This window comes from Etheostoma cragini, chromosome 3, assembly GCF_013103735.1.
Source record: "Etheostoma cragini isolate CJK2018 chromosome 3, CSU_Ecrag_1.0, whole genome shotgun sequence".
Lineage (NCBI taxonomy): Eukaryota > Metazoa > Chordata > Actinopteri > Perciformes > Percidae > Etheostoma > Etheostoma cragini.
In genome coordinates, this window is record NC_048409.1 from 26,526,261 (window position 1) to 26,545,047 (window position 18,787).

General features: G+C 39.7%; 3 protein-coding genes across 13 annotated transcripts in view; 2 read left to right on the forward strand and 1 right to left on the reverse strand.

Annotated features, from left to right (window-relative positions):
- ryr1b (ryanodine receptor 1b (skeletal)) overlaps nucleotides 1-11,259 on the forward strand; it is a 79,348-nt gene extending 68,089 nt beyond the window's left edge. For 7 of the 11 annotated variants that reach the window (XM_034862408.1, XM_034862399.1, XM_034862429.1 and 4 more), the window contains 20 exons: nucleotides 22-126; nucleotides 1,409-1,438; nucleotides 2,311-2,340; nucleotides 2,487-2,568; nucleotides 2,663-3,972; nucleotides 4,058-4,143; nucleotides 4,414-4,594; nucleotides 4,874-4,960; nucleotides 5,394-5,654; nucleotides 5,750-5,880; nucleotides 6,426-6,468; nucleotides 6,562-6,695; nucleotides 6,776-6,836; nucleotides 6,929-7,075; nucleotides 7,172-7,306; nucleotides 7,420-7,576; nucleotides 8,793-8,857; nucleotides 8,974-9,074; nucleotides 9,343-9,394; nucleotides 9,485-11,259. In XM_034862408.1, the coding sequence (XP_034718299.1) occupies nucleotides 22-126; nucleotides 1,409-1,438; nucleotides 2,311-2,340; nucleotides 2,487-2,568; nucleotides 2,663-3,972; nucleotides 4,058-4,143; nucleotides 4,414-4,594; nucleotides 4,874-4,960; nucleotides 5,394-5,654; nucleotides 5,750-5,880; nucleotides 6,426-6,468; nucleotides 6,562-6,695; nucleotides 6,776-6,836; nucleotides 6,929-7,075; nucleotides 7,172-7,306; nucleotides 7,420-7,576; nucleotides 8,793-8,857; nucleotides 8,974-9,074; nucleotides 9,343-9,394; nucleotides 9,485-9,580 (3,294 nt within the window). In that variant the 3' untranslated portion in view covers nucleotides 9,581-11,259. The remainder of the gene's footprint in view (nucleotides 1-21; nucleotides 127-1,408; nucleotides 1,439-2,310; nucleotides 2,341-2,486; nucleotides 2,569-2,662; nucleotides 3,973-4,057; nucleotides 4,144-4,413; nucleotides 4,595-4,873; nucleotides 4,961-5,393; nucleotides 5,655-5,749; nucleotides 5,881-6,425; nucleotides 6,469-6,561; nucleotides 6,696-6,775; nucleotides 6,837-6,928; nucleotides 7,076-7,171; nucleotides 7,307-7,419; nucleotides 7,577-8,792; nucleotides 8,858-8,973; nucleotides 9,075-9,342; nucleotides 9,395-9,484) is intronic. The other 4 variants (XM_034862463.1, XM_034862474.1, XM_034862485.1 and 1 more) reach the window with 1 other exon arrangement.
- An 804-nt stretch (nucleotides 11,260-12,063) lies between these two features.
- LOC117941896 (tyrosine-protein kinase receptor UFO) overlaps nucleotides 12,064-18,787 on the reverse strand; it is a 34,222-nt gene continuing 27,498 nt past the window's right edge. The window contains exon 21 of the transcript XR_004656000.1: nucleotides 12,064-12,121. The gene's annotated coding sequence lies outside the window, so the exon portion shown is untranslated. The remainder of the gene's footprint in view (nucleotides 12,122-18,787) is intronic.
- LOC117942368 (galectin-4-like) lies at nucleotides 12,972-17,961 on the forward strand. Its single transcript, XM_034867796.1, has 14 exons — nucleotides 12,972-13,200; nucleotides 13,942-14,030; nucleotides 14,441-14,645; nucleotides 14,967-15,212; nucleotides 15,641-15,748; nucleotides 15,837-15,863; nucleotides 15,994-16,053; nucleotides 16,153-16,179; nucleotides 16,353-16,388; nucleotides 16,553-16,570; nucleotides 16,681-16,710; nucleotides 17,272-17,360; nucleotides 17,447-17,612; nucleotides 17,698-17,961. Exons 1-14 carry the CDS (start codon nucleotides 13,156-13,158, stop codon nucleotides 17,842-17,844), a joined length of 1,293 nt encoding a protein of 430 aa, XP_034723687.1. The 5' UTR covers nucleotides 12,972-13,155; the 3' UTR covers nucleotides 17,845-17,961.

Consider the following 18,787-nt stretch of genomic DNA (forward strand, 5'->3'; position numbering starts at 1 on the left):
ACCCTTTTCTGTGTCTCTCAGGGTCCCTGTACTGGTAACCAGCAGTCTTTGGCCCACAGCCGGTTGTGGGATGCTGTTGTGGGCTTCCTGCACGTCTTTGCTCATATGATGATGAAACTTGCTCAGGTGAGAAACATTCCAATTTTTGCTTAATCTTTTTGTAGTCATACTCTTCATTATCCTGTGTATTTCATGGAATCTTTCTGAAGAGAATACAGAAAATTCAGCATTTTGAATGATCCAATAATGTCTTTGTTGTATGGCAGTTGCCCAAAAGATGAATCCAAGCAATTAAAATAGAAATGTAAACATTTCCATATGGTATATTTTAACGTATTAGTCCACTCTTAGTGTACTAATTTTAATTTAATTTTTTTTAAACTGTCTTTCTCGTGGTTCCTGCAGAGTAAAGTATGTATTTATTTATTTTAACCTCAACTAGCTTTCCCCCCACTTTACTTTGCCAGATTGTTTCTGCCTTTTTACTGAGACACTTCATGTTTAAGACTATAACTTTTTTGATGCTGTAGGTTTGAGCACTTTATCTTCCTTAATAGTTAATTTAAATGCAGCTGCAATTTTTTTATGAAATTCCACTTGAATACAACTATATAATGTGTTATTCATATTAACATTTATACATCAATAAAGTTTTACAAAATGCAGTTTTAACTTTGACCTTTGATTTTACTGCATTGACATACAATCTTTTTAAAGATTCAGATTCAGATTCAGTTCCACTGAACTGATCAGTTCATCAGATTCAGCTTGTCAACAACATGAATTCAAGTTAAGATGGCAGAAACAATTTGAAGAAATACAGTAAGTCCACCTCACCTGATTTTAGTATATATTTATTTCCTAGTACTGACCAGTGATTAGGGTTTGATTGTGCTTTGGACAAACGTGTGCTTACTTTGAATGATGTGTGTCTGCAGTCTGTAACTTGTTTGACTTAACAAGGAGCTGCAGTTTTTTCTTACTCAGTTTAATTTTGTGTGACATTGCTGAGTGTTACTGATGCTGCTGTTTAAAATGCATTTATTGACTTTATTTCTTTAATTTTGTTCAAATGTCAGGTTATTATGGTTTATTTAAAAAAGGCAAGATAGAACAACGTTAGCATCAGCACTAACTGATGAGATGACTTTTAAGCTGAAACACTGATTTGTCATACCATGTTTTTGTATTGAAGAAGAAGGTAAATATGTGCTAATTTATCAAGACTTCAAAAGGTTTTCAAGCAGATCAAATTAAATCTGAGGATTGGGCCCGGATGGAACTGTATCTTAAAATTAAATGATTAGATGTAATGGACATACAATCTGTAAATCTCCAGGTTTAGACACAAACAATAAAGTAAAAATGTTGATGATAACATTTTTATTTTCATGTGTAACCCTGTTAGATGCACCCCGATCCTGGACCTCGAAATGGCGTAAGAATTTGTGTCTCTCTGCCATTGCCATCTCATTTAGAGGCCCTTTGTGCTTTTTTTGGAAGATCTCGTGCTTTGTCGTATTATTTATTACGCAGCCTAATTCCTAAATCATTCACATTTTCCACTTTGTATATTCCCTCTGCAGTCATTTTATGGTTTTATTTTGCATTTAACAGACAATCTGCTTTTACTTGTTTAGTTTTTTTTAACAAGCCCTGAATACAGGGACAGTGTGTAACAGTGACAAACACTGACTGTCAAATAAGAGACAGTTGGAATAAATGATGACTAGGAATATATTGAGTTGAGGAATATTATATTGTAAGAAAACTAAATTGGACAGAAAATTTCTGAAAAATGTTATTCCATTCTTAAAGGTGGTTAACAACAAATTTAAACTTGGATGTCATTTTTAATTACAGTATTTATGCTATTTACTCTTTTTAGATAGCTGTAATTCACAGTTTTGTATTTTTTGGATCTTTCTTGTTGTAGATGTATTAAAAGGTGCTGCTGGGATTTTTACAGGTGGCTGATGCTTGCACCTCCTGACAGCCTTTTTCTTGAGAGCTTCACCAGCAGGACAACAACTATAGACTGTCTAAAATATTTGTGGCTTCTGGTATCTAGCTGGTGCAGGTCTTCAGGAGTGCTAAAATCAGCGTCTGCAAATGTGTTTATGTCTTGCTCCCATGCTTCAGCCAATTTTTCAGATAAAGGGGGAAAGGCGGCGCTGTCGAGCAAAAGGCATTTTCTTGCCTTCTCTCATACCTGCTTGTGTTTCAATATCTGTCGTGCTGTCCATCACATCAAGTGTATTATTTGTGATGTTAAAAATGTATATTCTTTATTTAAAAATGCAAACCCAGGATCATTTTTGGAGTAGAGCACACTCTGAGGTAGTGTCTTTTGCTGTTTCATGTCTCAGAAAGAAGCACATATCTTCTCAAATTAAAATGTTATATATCATCAAGTATCAAGTACACATTTTAAGAACATTTTTTTCTACCGTCTGTGCTTTGCTTTCCATTTGGCTTTGTTGCAGGACTCCAGTCAAATTGGACTGTTGAAGGAGCTGTTGGACCTGCAGAAGGACATGGTGGTGATGCTTCTGTCTCTGCTTGAAGGTATGATGTCCAGCCCCGTTTAGTGACGTCCTCTCTTTTCTGTCACATACCCGCTATACATTTCTCATCTCCTCTCACCTTGTACGGCTTTTAGGCAATGTTGTAAATGGCACCATTGCCAGGCAGATGGTTGACATGCTGGTGGAATCCTCCAGCAACGTGGAGATGATCCTTAAGTTCTTCGACATGTTCCTTAAGCTCAAAGACATAGTGGCATCTGACGCCTTCCGAGACTATGTGACCGACCCCCGTGGGTTAATCTCCAAGAAGGACTTCTCCAAGGCCATGGACAGCCAGAAGCAATACTCTTCTTCAGAAATCCAGTTCCTCCTCTCTTGCTCAGAAGCTGATGAAAACGAGATGATCAACTTCGAGGAGTTTGCTGATCGTTTCCAAGAGCCAGCCAAAGACATTGGTTTCAATATTGCCGTTCTGCTCACAAACCTGTCCGAGCACGTACCCCACGACACGCGCCTTCAGAACTTCCTGGAGCAGGCCGAGAGCGTGCTGAACTACTTCCGCCCTTTCCTCGGCCGCATTGAGATCATGGGAGCCAGCAGGAAGATTGAGCGCATTTACTTTGAAATCAGCGAGGCGAACCGCAACCAGTGGGAAATGCCACAAGTCCGAGAGTCCAAGCGGCAGTTCATATTTGATGTGGTCAATGAGGGCGGGGAGAGTGAGAAAATGGAGATGTTTGTGAACTTCTGCGAGGACACCATCTTTGAGATGAACATTGCTGCGTCTATCTCTGAGCCCGAGGGTGATGGCGCTGAAGAGGAAGATGACGAGGAAGAGGAGGAGGGCGCGGGAGAACAAGGAGAGTCTGGAGAAGGAGACGAAGGCAATGGAGACGAAATGCCTCCAGAGTCCGCTTCAGCCTTTGCAGACTTTCTAAAGAGTGTGTTCGAATTCTTCAACATGTTCACCTTCCGTAACCTGCGGCGTCGGTACCGCAAACTAAGAAAAATGACGATAAAGGAGATGGTGATCGGTCTGGCTACATTTATCTACACCATTGTGTTTGGTATCCTGATGTTTGTTTATGGCATATGTAAGGGCTTCTTCACACTCATATGGAAGGTGCTGTTTGGTGGAGGCCTAGTGGAGGGTGCCAAGAAGATAACGGTGACAGAGATCCTAGCCAGTATGCCAGATCCCACACAGGACGAAGTTCACGAGGACCTGCCACCTGACCCTGGGGCTAGAGAGGTTCAAGATGCAGACGGAGTGTCAGACCTCTTAGATAACGTGGGAGGAGAGGAGGAGGAGGAGGATAGCGAGGAGAGGGAAGGTGGACGCCTACCTGGTTTCAATACACCCGGGGGACTTGGAGACTTTGGTGAGACGACAGCTGAAGAGCCTCCGACTCCAGAGGGCACGCCGCTGCTGAAGAGGAAATTGGTAAGGTGTTCCGACTTTTATTGATGTTTAATGCGTTTGCTCTCCATTACTCATTTAATTAACTGCTAAACAATTATTGAAACAGTTGGAAGCCGCAGTGGGAGGACCAGAAGAGAACGAACAACCTGTTCAAACTGAAGAAGAGGCTCCTCAGGAGACTGAGAAAGCAGAGTAAGTTTTCTGCCTGCCGGGGATCAGCATCAAAACTTAGAGAAAAATATGTTAAGTTATAAAGAATCATTAATTTTGATCTAATTGAATGTAAAATAGAATATAATTCGTTTTTTGTACAGGAATGTGTCAAGACATTTTAGTGTTGACATTTTAACTGTTTACATTACCACACATCTGTGTAGTTATCAGATGTTAAAACAGAGTCCAGAGAACGTAGTTGTTCTGTTTTTAAAAAAGGACAAATTTCTCTCCTTGTGTCTTTTCCAGCACCGAGAAGGAAGAGAAGTCAGAGAAGGCAGAGCCTGAACCTAAACCTGAGGTAAAGGAGGAAGAGGCTGAGGCGAAAGAGGAGCCGACTGTGCAGACCAAGACAAAGAAGGAGAAGAAACAAGTTGAGGAGGGCTTTGAGCTGTGGAATGAGCTGGAGGTTCAGAGGATTAAATTCATGGTGAGCAGCTCTCCATTACCAAACATATTTTTGAACATTTGCCTCTTTTTTTATTTTCTTTTTTTAAGATTTTATTTTGTTTGGACTGGTTGGAAGGCCATCCCATTGTTTTCTTATAATAGTGGCCTTATCCCAATTTACGTGCTTTTGTAATAACCCATGGAAAATATTTGGCAAATACCTGACAGAACAACTCCATAGTGTTATTTGTTAGCTAAACCAAATGTCAATGTAGTAGAATCAGGCAGTTAAATGTGGCTTTCGTGCTCCCCCCAACAGAACTACCTTTCTCGCAACTTCTACAACCTTCGGTTCTTGGCCCTGTTTATTGCCTTCGCTCTCAATTTCCTCCTGCTCTTCTACAAGGTTTGTGCATTTGTAACTGACTTTAGATGGCACACACCGTATCAACTCTGATCAAAATCACCCTTAGGATGTGCATTTGCAATCTGCACCATTATGCACCATTTGACTTGAAATAAATCTGTTTTCAAGAGTTTGACTCGCATGACATTTTTCACAATTTGTGGGTATACAAATCAGTAACATTCCTGGACAGGATTAAGGTCTACTCCAAAAAGCATGGCTGCCAACAGCAAGTAGAATGTTTAATCTACACTGTCAGGAAAAAGTTTCTATATTTGCAACAGTTAGTTAAAACCTTTTTATTACCACCTTCCTGTATTAGTAAGTAATTTATACACTATGCGCTCAACCTTTTTGAAATTGCATTTTAGGCCACTCAAGTTAAATACACTATACTCATTACAAATACTCATTTTGTGTCTGACGTTTGCAGGTGTCTGACAATCCTCCAGGCGAGGAAGAGTTTGACGATCCTGGTCTGTTTGAGGCCTCTGGCCTGTTTGAAGGCTCCGGCGCTGAGGAGGATGGGTCCGGATTAGATGAAGAAGGAGGAGGAGAAGATGATGAAGAAGAAGGTCCCATGTACTACTTCTTGGAAGAGAGCACAGGCTACATGACACCAGCCATGGCCTTCTTTGGTATCATCCACACCATCATCTCCTTCCTCTGCATCATTGGCTACAACTGCCTCAAGGTAGGGGGGTGTTTGCTCCTCCCAAAATCCACGTATGTTTTTTTATCTGCTTGTAGGTTTCAAGCAGCTTGTCTTCTTTTCTCAATACCCTCCAGGTCCCTCTGGTTATCTTCAAGAGAGAGAAGGAGCTGGCCAGAAAGCTAGAGTTTGATGGTCTCTATGTCACTGAGCAGCCTGAGGACGATGACATCAAGGGCCAGTGGGACAGGCTGGTGCTCAACACTCCGTAAGAGGCTGTCACATTATGTGTGTGTGTGCGTGTGTGTTCGTGTGTGTGCGTGTGTGTGCGTGCAGTTGAAGCAAATCTGGCTGCCACCGTGGGAAAACCTTAGCACAAACCATGACGTTCACCTTTGGTTGCCCGGTTTCACTCTGTAGTGCTCAGTCCAATTGCTCAGAGCTTTTAACACATATCAAATAGACAACATATTTCTATCTGTGGTGTGGGTCAGTCATCTGAAGGTCCAGCAGCCTACTGCGTACAAAGGGAGAGTGTCGGTTAACGCACCTGGCACTGCTCTAATGAGCTATCCCCACACCTCTCTCTCTTGCATAACATGCTGCCCCCCAAACATCCATATTCATTTTATTAGGTGTTAATATTAATTAAAGGCTGAATGTTTAATTGTAGTATGTTTTAGAAGCCAGAACCTGGAGTTTTCATGTTGCATGCCAGTCATGTTCGGGTCAGGTTGCAGACCTCTAACATACAGCGTTAGTAATTGAGATAACTTTTAATCAAATGTTTATAATGTTTCTCTATCAACGCAGATCTTTCCCTAACAATTACTGGGACAAGTTTGTGAAAAGAAAGGTGAGTTATCTCTAGTCCGCTTTGATTCAAAACAGCAAAAAATGGGATTTTGTCTTGCAGTGACATTACATACTGTATGTGTATGACATCCAGGTGCTGGATAAATATGGTGACATCTACGGCAGAGAGAGGATTGCGGAGTTGCTCGGTATGGACTTGGCTTCTCTAGACGTCAGTGCCATGACCCACGAGAAGAAGCCTGAACCAGACACCTCAATGTTGAGTTGGTATGTACTGGACACTCTTTACATAAATCGTTCATATTTATGGCACGTATCACAGAAGACATGTGTCCTTCCTTCTGTAGGGTCACATCTATTGACATCAAGTACCAGATCTGGAAGTTTGGTGTTATTTTCACCGACAATGTGAGTTAAGGAAGCAGTTTGTGGTATGCTTTAGACAATGAGAGAGCCTGTTTTTGAGTGTGACTGACGCCCTCCTTTTATTTCCATTTTAGACCTTCCTCTACCTGGTTTGGTACTTGTTAATGTCTCTGCTCGGACACTACAACAACTTCTTCTATGCCGCTCATCTTCTGGACATTGCCATGGGTGTTAAAACCCTGCGCACCATTCTGTCCTCTGTTACTCACAACGGCAAACAGGTCTGCACATTTCCACTATAATGATGTACCATGAGGCTTTCTTGCACCACTGATCATGCACTAATCCTCACATCCTTATCCACCCGTTCCTCACAGTTGATGATGACAGTGGGTTTGCTGGCTGTGGTGGTGTACCTGTACACCGTGGTGGCCTTCAACTTCTTCCGCAAGTTCTACAACATGAGTGAGGATGAGGACGAACCGGACATGAAGTGTGATGACATGATGACTGTGAGTGGAGGGCAACAAGATGGTTACAGGACAGATCTGTAGTTTTTGGAAGGCTCAACTTCACTTTGGGTTGATTTTTATTTGATTTTATTTTTCCTCACTCCCTCATGCAGTGCTACCTGTTCCACATGTATGTTGGCGTGCGTGCTGGCGGTGGCATAGGAGATGAAATTGAGGACCCAGCCGGGGATGAATACGAGCTCTACCGAGTGGTCTTTGACATTACCTTCTTCTTCTTTGTCATTGTCATCCTGCTGGCTATCATCCAGGGTATGGTTTATAAGTGGTTATCTTCTTAAACAGAAGTGCTCTATGTTGTTTGGGGGGAATTAGATGCTCCCCTGCATCCAGCTGTTATGCTGCACTCAGACATTGTGAGACCTTGAAAAGAAAAAGAAAAAAAGTACATTAGAAATATAATAACTTTCAGTAAACTATCAGGTATTCCAGTATGTATGGAAAATATATTTAAAACAAAACTCTAAGAAAGGCAAACAGCAATGTGGCTAACCAGAGGCTCCCCCTTTCCTCCTCATTTGAGCTGCTGCCTATCGGACGACGATGCTGTGCTCCTTTGTTTAGAAAACAGACAAATCCAAGTTCTCCTTTGTTCCACAGGCTATCAAACTCCTTAATAATGACGGCCCTGTTCGGTAACAAGTTTTTTTTAATTTTATTTTATTTTCTTCCCTTCTCGTTTTTCCAGCTGATCTGGAACCCTATTCACCCCCATATGTATATATATATATATATATACATATGGTATATATACATATATACCATATGAAGTTTGGTAACTTGCGCCAATTTAGACATTGGCGCCCACTTGTGGTAGTATCCAAAAAGACACTGAGGTAGAAAGCAATGCACAGAATGGATTCAATATTGGACCAGAGTTCCTTCTGATTGTCTCAAACAAAGACTGATTTGAAAGTGCTATAGTCACAGTCAGATTTTTAATCATCGTGCCTTTAAAAGCTCTATAATAAATATTTTTCTATTAATAATGAATCAAACGATTGATTAGAAACCAGAAATAGGTTTATTGTAGCAACAGACCCACAGAGAATTATCACCTCCTTCTGCAGTTCCCCTCAACTCCACAGAGCTTTGTGTCTTTCAGCTTACTGTTTACACTTTTACGGCCCATAACTTTACAGGTTTGGTTCCGTCTCACTGTTCCCACTGTAGATGTTTTTAGCAACAACAAAATATCTAATATGTTACTGTATGTACTGATGTTGTCCTATCTTCCTGTGTTTTCTGATGTGAAGCTGGGAAAGACTCCCGAATGAACAGGGCAGAAACATCACAAACAAAGGGAAAATGTTGTGAATAAGAACATGTGTTTTTAGGGTTAGGGTTAGATGACTAGAAGTTTACAGTTTTTAGTAGATCTGCTGGAAAAATCTTTCCAAAAGAAAACAGTTCTTCAAAACAGTGTTCTTGAGCAGAGCTCTGATCTTCAGACTGTCTTGTCTCTCAGGTTTGATCATTGATGCCTTTGGAGAGCTGAGAGATCAGCAGGAGCAGGTCCGAGAGGACATGGAGGTAATATAATGAGTTTCAGATGGATTTTGCCAGTCACTTAACTTAATCCACCTTCCATTGTCCTTCAGTAACAAGGCAAGAATGTGCATAATCTAAGATTACCTTTCTCCCTCTAGACAAAGTGTTTCATCTGTGGAATTGGAAGTGACTACTTTGACTCTACGCCACACGGCTTCGAGACACACACCTTAGAAGAGCATAACTTAGCCAACTACATGTGAGTAACTTCTTGGAGTGCCGATGTGGAACACTTTTAAATACAGTATGTTTTCCTTTTTTTATGTTATGCTTGGATGTAAAGAGGAAAGAGGCGTGACAAATATCAGCGGTGTTTATGTTGAAGTAGATCATCTGACCATCTTGTTCTGATAAATTTGGCCCCTGAGAAGACTCATTGTGAATAATGTGTTTTCTCACCCCTCAAATAACCAAAAACCCTGTTGTTATGTTGCATGGTTTTTTTCCCCCTCCATTTTGTCTTCCAGGTTCTTCCTGATGTATCTCATCAACAAAGACGAAACAGAACACACAGGACAGGTCAATAAACATACATACATACATTTAAGGACAAGCCCTCATTAGTTGTTTGTGTCTTTTTTTTAAACCTTTTTTTTCCCTCTGTTTTAGGAATCATACGTGTGGAAGCTGTACCAGGAGCGATGCTGGGACTTTTTCCCTGCTGGAGACTGCTTCAGGAAGCAGTATGAGGATCAGCTCGGATAATGTCCTGCAGCGTCAACGTCTGAGGGACAGAAAGAGAGGAGAGGAAAGGGGAGTGGATTTAAAGAGAAGAAAGATTAGAAATTTAGAAATTGAACACGTCTGTCTTAGTTATGTACCTTTTGTCTGCTCATTTCTCTCCTCCGTTAAAGCTATGCACACTATGACTGCACTGTTGCACCACCTGCAGCAGAATGTCGATGGAATAGATTTGAGAAAAGCAGAATAATAATATCAGAGAGGTGTAAAAAAAAAAGACACAAGAAGCCAAGGGCCTTTTTATTCCGCTGTGAATACACTACATGGCCTTGTAAAATATACATGTACTGCCTTGCATATCAATGCATTTATACAAAACGGGCTCTTTCAGTCGCTACTGCTGTAAACGTTTTAGTGCCTATAGCAATGTCACTGCTTTAGCAATCAAATAGTTTTAGTTTCAACACTTTTATTTGAGATTACAGTGGATACGTTTTATTTATATTGTTTGTAAGTTTGGGATTTTTTTGTCGTATGTGGCTGCTGCCGTTTGATGCTTCATTTCTGATTTCTGGTGTTTCATGGAGAGAAAGCGTTATGAAAGAAAATGATTCAGCTGCTCACACTCGTTTCTCCAAGATCCTTGAGAAGGAGCAGTGAAAATTTGAGCCGCGCTCTCACTCCTTTTTCTTCCTCTCTCTTGGGAGTTAGAAACTCGTCCTCAAACAAGCGATCATGATAGGAAACTCTTCTCGGACTGACTTGCCAAGATAGTAAACTTATTTCAATCTGCGTGCGTGACGTATACCAGTGTGAATCAGCAGTAAAGACAAACCCAGTTTGCACTCTGAAGTCTTACAATGTGTCCCTGGATGTATGTGGTCCCTTATCTCCACTGGTGTCTCTGTCCCATTTAAGATAGTGATGAAATACACACATACAGTATAGGAGGATACAAAGGGTGTTTATTTATTGTTTATATGCAGATCAAATCTTCTGAAGACGACCGTTTTAGCCCGTCTGTGTTTCTGGCCAACAGTCTGTTTTATGACACTTTATGCACAAATAAGTTTCTGTCAGTGCATTACAAATAACTAATGAATGTATTTAATGTATACATTATGTCCGAATGGTCATGTGTATAACTTGAGTAATGTCTAGGCTGCTTAGAGGCCTTTTGATGAGGAGACATATTTTACATTTATCATAGATACATATATTTATTTTTTCTTCAGGGCTTTAAAGAATTTCAATGATCATGCTTCTTTGTTGGACTTGAACATGTCGCGTGTCCTGTTTCTGAAATCCACAATGGTGAAGAGACTTGATCTCACACTGAAGTAAATGCCCAGTGTGCAGACAGAAGAGCACATTAGCTTTTGGTTTTTCTTGTTAGGTTTTTATGATAGATATTTTTAGGAATCCAGCATATCACTTAATTTTCTCAAATCCCTGCGTTGATCTCAGACACTTCTGTCTCACTAGGCCTCGTACAAATCACATACAAACTCTCCAACTCTTGGTCTCGCATTTAATGTTATGACTCACTTTGTCAGATGCAGAGCAGTATTTTGTTTGCTGGCGACTCTGAAGTGTGTATTTGCCACGTGTTCCACACGGAGGCAGCTGAGTGTACGGAGCTGAGTGTGCTCTGACTGAACCCTGTGTTTCAATACAGAATAAACAGATTATTTTAAGGAGAACTGGGACGTGTGTCCTCATTTACATATTTGTTTTAGATGGTGTTGCTGTGTCTGTGTGTTTGAGCGTTTAGGCTCTTGTTCTACATTTTTCCAATTTTAGTACAAAAACAGAAGATTAGGACATTTTGTTCAGTCCTCATTCACTCAAAGTGCTGTAAGAATTAGGTTTAGGCTTTGAATGCCCTATAGGTCAATACAAGTATAGATGTAAACGTGTTTTAAGCATGTATCCCTAAATTTCTGTAAAATATTGCAGGAACATTATGTGGACATCAACAAAAGTTTGAAAACATGACTTTTTGTGTTTTAATAACTTTGTTCCATGGTGGCTTCGGACTAACCACTCTCCTTACATGTGCAGGACATCTATAATATCAATTAGTTTTAAAACAAAAATACGTACAATGCAGACACCGTTAATGCATAGTTACAAAAGTTAGATTATCCTTTAACTCTCCATGACATCCTCTTTAAATGTGAGGAACATTTTTCTTTGTAGAGATATTTCCACTAATAAAAAAATGAATGTCTTAAGCTGATCATTGTGCCTTGACAAACATGATTATTTGCAAGGGGTACACTGATACAGCATTAGTATATCAGTATCAGTGTATCAGTATACTGATATAACTCTGATTTTGAAATGACATTATGGAGATGCCTATTGCTACACTTTAAAGTTTATTGAAACAAATGTTCCCTCTCAGGCGTCTGTGTTGCAGTTTCATGTTGGCTTTGGTGAAACTTTATCTTAACCAAATATCAAAAGTGGATTGTTGCGCCTAAACATCCCAGGAAACACCCATCGGTAACTTAGACTGCCTTTGTTTCCTGACAGATTGTGTGTGTGTGTGTGTGTGTGATATGTAAAGCATTTGTTGGAATGCCATACTGCCTCCATAAAGTTGCACTACGCTCTCAGGCGTGTGGTAGATAAGAGTTACTTATGTTTTTGTTTGCCTTAGGTAGGTGGATGGATATTACAGTATATGAATCATACATACCTTTACACCTACAATTCTTTAAATATTAGCAAGTAAAATATAAAATCAGGTTTATAACTTACTGCGTTGGATAGAGATTGTGTCTCTTATACAGGTCTCTACTTTTCCAACACCAAAAACAAATATTCTTGTAGTTGTAGTTTCAATATAAATATAATGCCAGTTTTGTTCACTGGTTAAGATTTAGGAAGTTATAGAGAATAGAAATGGTACGAAAGCAGCGGTGGAAAGTAACTTAAGAAAGTGAAGTACATGTGCTGTAGTTTAGTACAAATTTGAGGTACTTGTACTATACTTACTAGTAGTAGTACTTTTGTTTCTGCTTATTTATACTTCTATTTATTAATATCCAGAGGGATACTTTTCCCTCTGCCACACTTATCTGACAGCTTTAGGTACAGTAAACAATAAAATGCCTAATTATGCATCAGTAATAAGTAATATATATATATAGTAATGTAACGCGCAAAGGGGCCATTTTCTGCATTGTCAGTACTTTAAATAGTTTGGGTACATTTACTTGATTATACTTGGGAACTTTTACTTAACTGGCATTTTCAACCTTATTGCTTTAACTTGTAATGGAGTTATTTCCTTGCTGCAATAATAGTAGTTTCTTTTTTCTTGCAACACACACACACACACACACACATAAACACACATACACACACATTTAACACTGTCTTTTGTTGTAAAGTGCCACTCCTCTGCCGGGTTTAATGGTTAATAAGAATTTTGTTCCTCCAAAGTCAACATGGTGATGCAGCTCTGGGCTTGGTAGCCTGCGCTGCCCCTCCCGTATTACTCGTATAAAACAAGGACTCCAGCAGAGATCTGTTCCTGACAAAACCCTCCCGATTCTGTCTGCCCGTCCGTCTCACCGACTGCTGCCATGTCGTTTGTTGCTCCTCCTGGCTATCAGCCAATCTACGGCCCTGTAAGTATCTGCACTGACTGCTGCTGTGTAATGAATCCCACTAATGCCAAGGGATTATGATTTGATCACCAGTGGTGTCAGCCACGCCAAAACAAATCTGTTAGTGTGACATAGATCTGACAAAGGAATCTGGTCCTTGGTTGCCTGACATTTCCAAACCATATTTTGTTCTTCAGGGACTTGGTACAGGATTATGTTGCATTCTGGACAACAATATGACCTAGAATTGATAGCAAAGTGAATCTTTTTGTGTGCACGTACCCCTGATAAAAAAAAAAACTATTTTAGATTCTTCAAGCTGTCTCTTTACTGATGTTTGTCCACGTTAATGACAAGATAATATCAAGATTTCAAGGTTACATGGTCTTATCCATTTTTTTGTTTGTATATTTCTATAGGGTAAGTATGTAGCGGAACCCTATGCCAGACACCACAGCAATTAAAGCCTGAGCAGCATGAATCTATCAAATTGTTGGTAAAACTTTTAGTATGATTTTAATTTAATACTTCTGGCCCGGCCATTCCTAATACAGTATGCTCTATAGAGACGGTGTAAACCAAAAAAAGTACAGCATTGTACACTCCTTTTCTCCACTGCATCCAAAGAAACAGTGAACCAGAGAAACCACACTGTGTAAATTACTGAGCTACTGTACAATGCAACTGACATTTGGAAAGATGTGTCTTGGGTGCTTGTGAACATTGTGCACTGTGGATTAATATTATTTGTGCACTGTACAGAGAATGCCCTATCTGGGGCCAATTTATGGAGGCCTGAGGGAAGGGGTGTCCATTTACATCCAGGGGTCCATTCCTGAGAACATTACCAGGTCAGTATTTATCTTGAAATTCCTTCTTAATCTTAAAAAAAACAGTTATGAAAATAAAAACAAATCTTTTCTTTTTTTTAATCTGTTACCTTAACCCTTTGACGCTATTAAAAACGGGTTCTTTGTTGTATTTCTAACTTGCAACACACAGCTCCAGTTGTATTACCTCACCCTCCCTTTGGGAAAATAGTAGTATCTAAAGTACTTTTACAGGCCACCAAGTAAACATTGCATATATCTTACTGTATCAGAGCGATTTCTTTTTAACAATCTCCTAAGTTTTCTTTTTTCCACAGTCTGCCCCACCTGCACTGTTTGCATTTGCTCTGTTTTCCAGCACTAAACAAACTTATCACTCATGACTCAGTGGCATAATGGTCTCATGTCACCTGCTTGTTATTTTTTGGCAGGTTCTTAATCAACCTGCTCTGCGGAGAGTCTGAGTCCAGCGACATCGCCCTCCACATTAACCCTCGATTTGACGGCCGGGACAAGGTGGTCTTTAACTCTTGTCAGGCGGGATCCTGGGGTTCTGAGAACAAGATCCGTGATATGCCCTTCACGATAGGCCAAACCTTTGAAATGGTCATCATGGTCAATTCCCAGGGCTACCAGGTCAGCCCAGCCACACGCCCACACATACTACAAGTTAATGATGTTAACGATGACCCTATGATGTAGGTATAAGCAGATGTAATGGTATTTAATTTAGAGTTTCTGTCAATCGTCCTATGAAGAAGGGGGTTAACGTAAACTTTTACCCTTTCAATAACTTTTGGCTTTCGTTGTGGTACAGTAATTTATGCAGTTTGAAATTGTGTAAATACCTCTTCAACAGGTTTATCCTCCATAATAATTAATTATTGGACCATATATATATTTATATATATATACCATGGCCCACTCTGGGTAACATTTGACATTATGCCATTGCAGATTAAAGTCAACGGGAATGAGTTCCACACCTTCGAACACCGTCTACCTTTGAACAGGGTTTGCGCGTTGCAGATCGCAGGAGATGTTTCCATCCAGACAATTAACATCATAGGGGTGAGACTTCCTGTCCCTGAAGCTTTCAGCTTAATGCTTTTGGGCTTTGTTGGGGCAAATAAATTCAGCAGCATAAGGAATCACGAGCAGCTCATTTCTGACCTTTTTTGCTTCTTAGTCAGGGTGCTCGAGGTGGCATGAATAGGTATCCTGGAGGAATGGGAGTGAGTAAAACAGTAACCGTTATACTGTGCTTGTGCTTGCTTTGTTTTGCTGCGTTTTCAAAAGTGTATAACTTCAAGCTTTAGCAAAGCGCAACCCTCAATGTGCAATGAAAAACCAAAGCTTCTACAGGTGCAATTTATGGTTGGTAAGTGGTAGTGGTAGTAAGTAGTAATGATTTCCAATGTTTGTCAACAGGTTTTTATAGGTGAATATATTAGTATCTTAATATTAGTAGCAGCTGCAGTATTAGCAGTAGTGCAAATGTCCTATTGTACTGTTGCATTACCTAATTATTCCACTGTCATGACAAGACATCAACTTTATCTGTGCACTTTATGTTTGTTAATAAGACTTGATTGAATGTTTAGTTTTACAATTTTGTTTGGTCTTTTTAGGGTGGAATGGGCGGCGGAATGGGCGGCGGAATGGGAGGAGGAATGGGAGGAGGAATGGGAGGAGGAATGGGCGGAGGAATGGGAGGAGGAATGGGAGGAGGAATGGGAGTAAGTATACATCATTTCACTATAAAAAATGTAATTCCAACACAGCATTTTACAGGATTTAACATGTCCACCACCCACTGTTCAACAGGGAGGATATCCAGAAGGTGGCATGGGGGTAAGTTCATTATTGATTATTGAATATCAATACATTTTGAAAGTATAATTATAATTTTTTGTCTTTGAAGGTAGTTTTATTTGTTATATTACTGTAACTATAAGCCTTGCTTCTTCCAACCAACATACAGGGAGGATACCCAGGTGGCATGGGAGGAGGAATGGGAGGAGGAATGGGAGGAGGAATGGAAGTAAGTATACTTAGGATGAGGATTTTTTCAAATGTCAAAATTAGATTCCCGGAAATACATCATTAAACAGTATTTGACATGATTACAACTTTTTAACAGGGAGGATATCCAGGAGGTGGCATGGGGGTAAATAAATACTTTTTATTTCTGCTTTTCATCAGCGCTCAAATTCAAATTCAAATTCATTGGTTTATAAAATACAGCATATGTCACAAATACAGAAAAAACACAGAGCTAGGTTAAGCAAAGTCACAATAAGTCACAGAACATCTTTTTTTTTAATATGTGGTTGTTCACAGGGTGGATATCCAGGAGGAATGGGAGGTTGTATGGGGGTATGAAACAATAACTGATTTTATTTTCCTTTTGTAGTCTTTACACATGTTAATATTTATACTATACTGAGACACAGTCATTTGTCACATGTAAATCAAACAACAGGTTGCATGTAATCAATAGTTTGTATTTAATGGACTGATTTTATTTTGTCTTCTGTCAGGGAGGATCAAACCTGCCGGTGAGAATACTGCACAAATACACATTCATAAAGCCCTCGTGTATTTCCTAGATGTATTTTTTATTTCTGGTAATCCAACTGAAATCTTACACATGTTGATCTGATTACAGGGAATGGGCGGGCAGCCGGTCTACAATCCTGTAAGTAAAATTTGTTCCACACTCATTTGTAGTACAGTCAGTGTCAGTCTGGGTGACGCAATGAAGCCTGGTCTCAGTGGTCAATAATTCAAAGGAAAAGCAACAAAGCTTCACATTTGAGAAGCTGGTACCGTGAAATGGTTTTCCAACGAAAACTATCAGCCAATTGACATAAGGACTTTAACGTTGTATGTTTTGTCTACAAAAGTCTAAATTTATAAAGTACCTTAAACTCTAAAATAATTGTAGTAAAATAAAAAGTACAGTATTTTTCTCGGAGATGTAGTGGAGTAGAAGTAGAAAGTGGAAATACTCGAGTAAAGTACAATTACCTAAAATTGTACTTAAGTACAGTACTAAGTACTATTGAGTACTATGAATAAATATACTCTGGTACATTTTACCACTGGCAACAACAACTTTGATGTCACCTTCAGGCTACTTCTTATTTTTTGACCTCAGTAGAATCTACGTATATGGAAGTGTCTCTCCAGTTTATGTCTGTTAATTGTGTTATTATGTTACCTGTCTTACTTTTCTTTTTTTTTGCTGTGTCTTAAGCCTGTGCCCTACTCCACCATGATCCCAGGAGGGATGTACCCTAAGCGGACCATCATCATCAGAGGCATGGTGCCCTATGGAGCACAAAAGTGTGTGTTTGTGACTGTACATACACTAAAGTCGGTATGTAAGTGCTATCATACTCATATTACACTCCTGGGTCTGTGTGTTGCAGGATATGCATCAACTTTAAGGTGAGCAGATCTCGGGACATTGCCTTCCACCTGAACCCCAGGGTGAGGGAGGGCATCGTGGTGAGGAACAGCATGATTGGAGGTAACTGGGGCCAGGAGGACAGAGAGGCCAGCTTGAACCCCTTCATGGAGGGACAGTACTTTGATGTAAGTATTATATTCAACTCATCTACATTATTCTGACTCACTGTGGGTCAGCGGTGTCCTGACCTTTCCGTCCCTTGCTTCTCAGATGTCGGTTCGCTGCGGGAACCAGAGGTTCAAGGTGTTTGTGAATGGGCAGCACTTGTTCGACTTTGTCCATCGCCTGCAGTCCTTTAATGAGGTTGACATGCTGGAGATAGAAGGCGACGTGCAGATCTCTTACATCCACTTCTGAGACCAGACACACCTTTTAGACTCTATCAGTTCTGTACAATTTTCATCTATTTCATTGGGTTTTCAGTGTTCAGATGATATTTAAGAGGATATGTCAGCCACTGTGTTATCTTAGTTACCTCATTGCCGGCTGTATTGTTAATAAACTTGTCACTTACACATATGCCATGGATGAATAATATTATATCATAATATTAATATTGACTACACCAAAGCTCAGGAGGAGAGCTCAGTCTCGATCAACACGTTTATTTCTTATAGAAAATACTGCAGGTACTGTATAAAACGTTGTTTACAAATCATGACAATAGAAAGGCAATTATATTACAGTCTTCTCCCAATTCGACACAGGAATCAGGAGAATCACAATCCACACACACATTTACTGCAATGCAAAAATACTGGCTCTCTGAAGGCACTGAACGTAAAGATTAAAGGCTGAACTGACTGTAATGTTTAAAACACACTAGTTGGTATAACACTTCTATCTGCTTTCAAATTGATAAAATATTTGTACAGACCAAATTAGACGAGTACCTCATTCTCAGCACCACTTTCTGTAGGTCACAAACAATGGAGGGCTATCACTTAATGAGCATACAGTACCAAATGTATAGCAAGAAATGTACATTTCATCTAAACAAGGAATTTGAGTAATGCTACATGTATAAAGGATAACTGTATACTGTTTCATATATAAGTACCTTCGATGCATACATCTGAGGGACACAGCGCCTTATTTCAACAAACGTTCTCCCAAAATGTGTGTTGGAATCTGGTCCATTCTAAAGACAAAATTATAAACTGAAGGAAAAAAAATATATACAGTGTGTGTGTATATATATATATATATATATATATATATATATATACATATATATACAAATAAGTGCATGCATGATGCAAAGTTGCAGCTAGTGGACCTCGAAGCGGAGGTTTAGATG

Excerpts from the sequence above, each read along its gene's own strand:
- LOC117942368 (XM_034867796.1), top strand. The coding sequence starts at position 13,156 with ATGTCGTTTGTTGCTCCTCCTGGCTATCAGCCAATCTACGGCCCT. Across the intron at positions 15,864-15,993 it reads ATCCAGAAGGTGGCATGGGG|GGAGGATACCCAGGTGGCAT; the intron begins GTAAGTTCATTA and ends ACCAACATACAG. Across the intron at positions 16,180-16,352 it reads ATCCAGGAGGTGGCATGGGG|GGTGGATATCCAGGAGGAAT; the intron begins GTAAATAAATAC and ends GGTTGTTCACAG.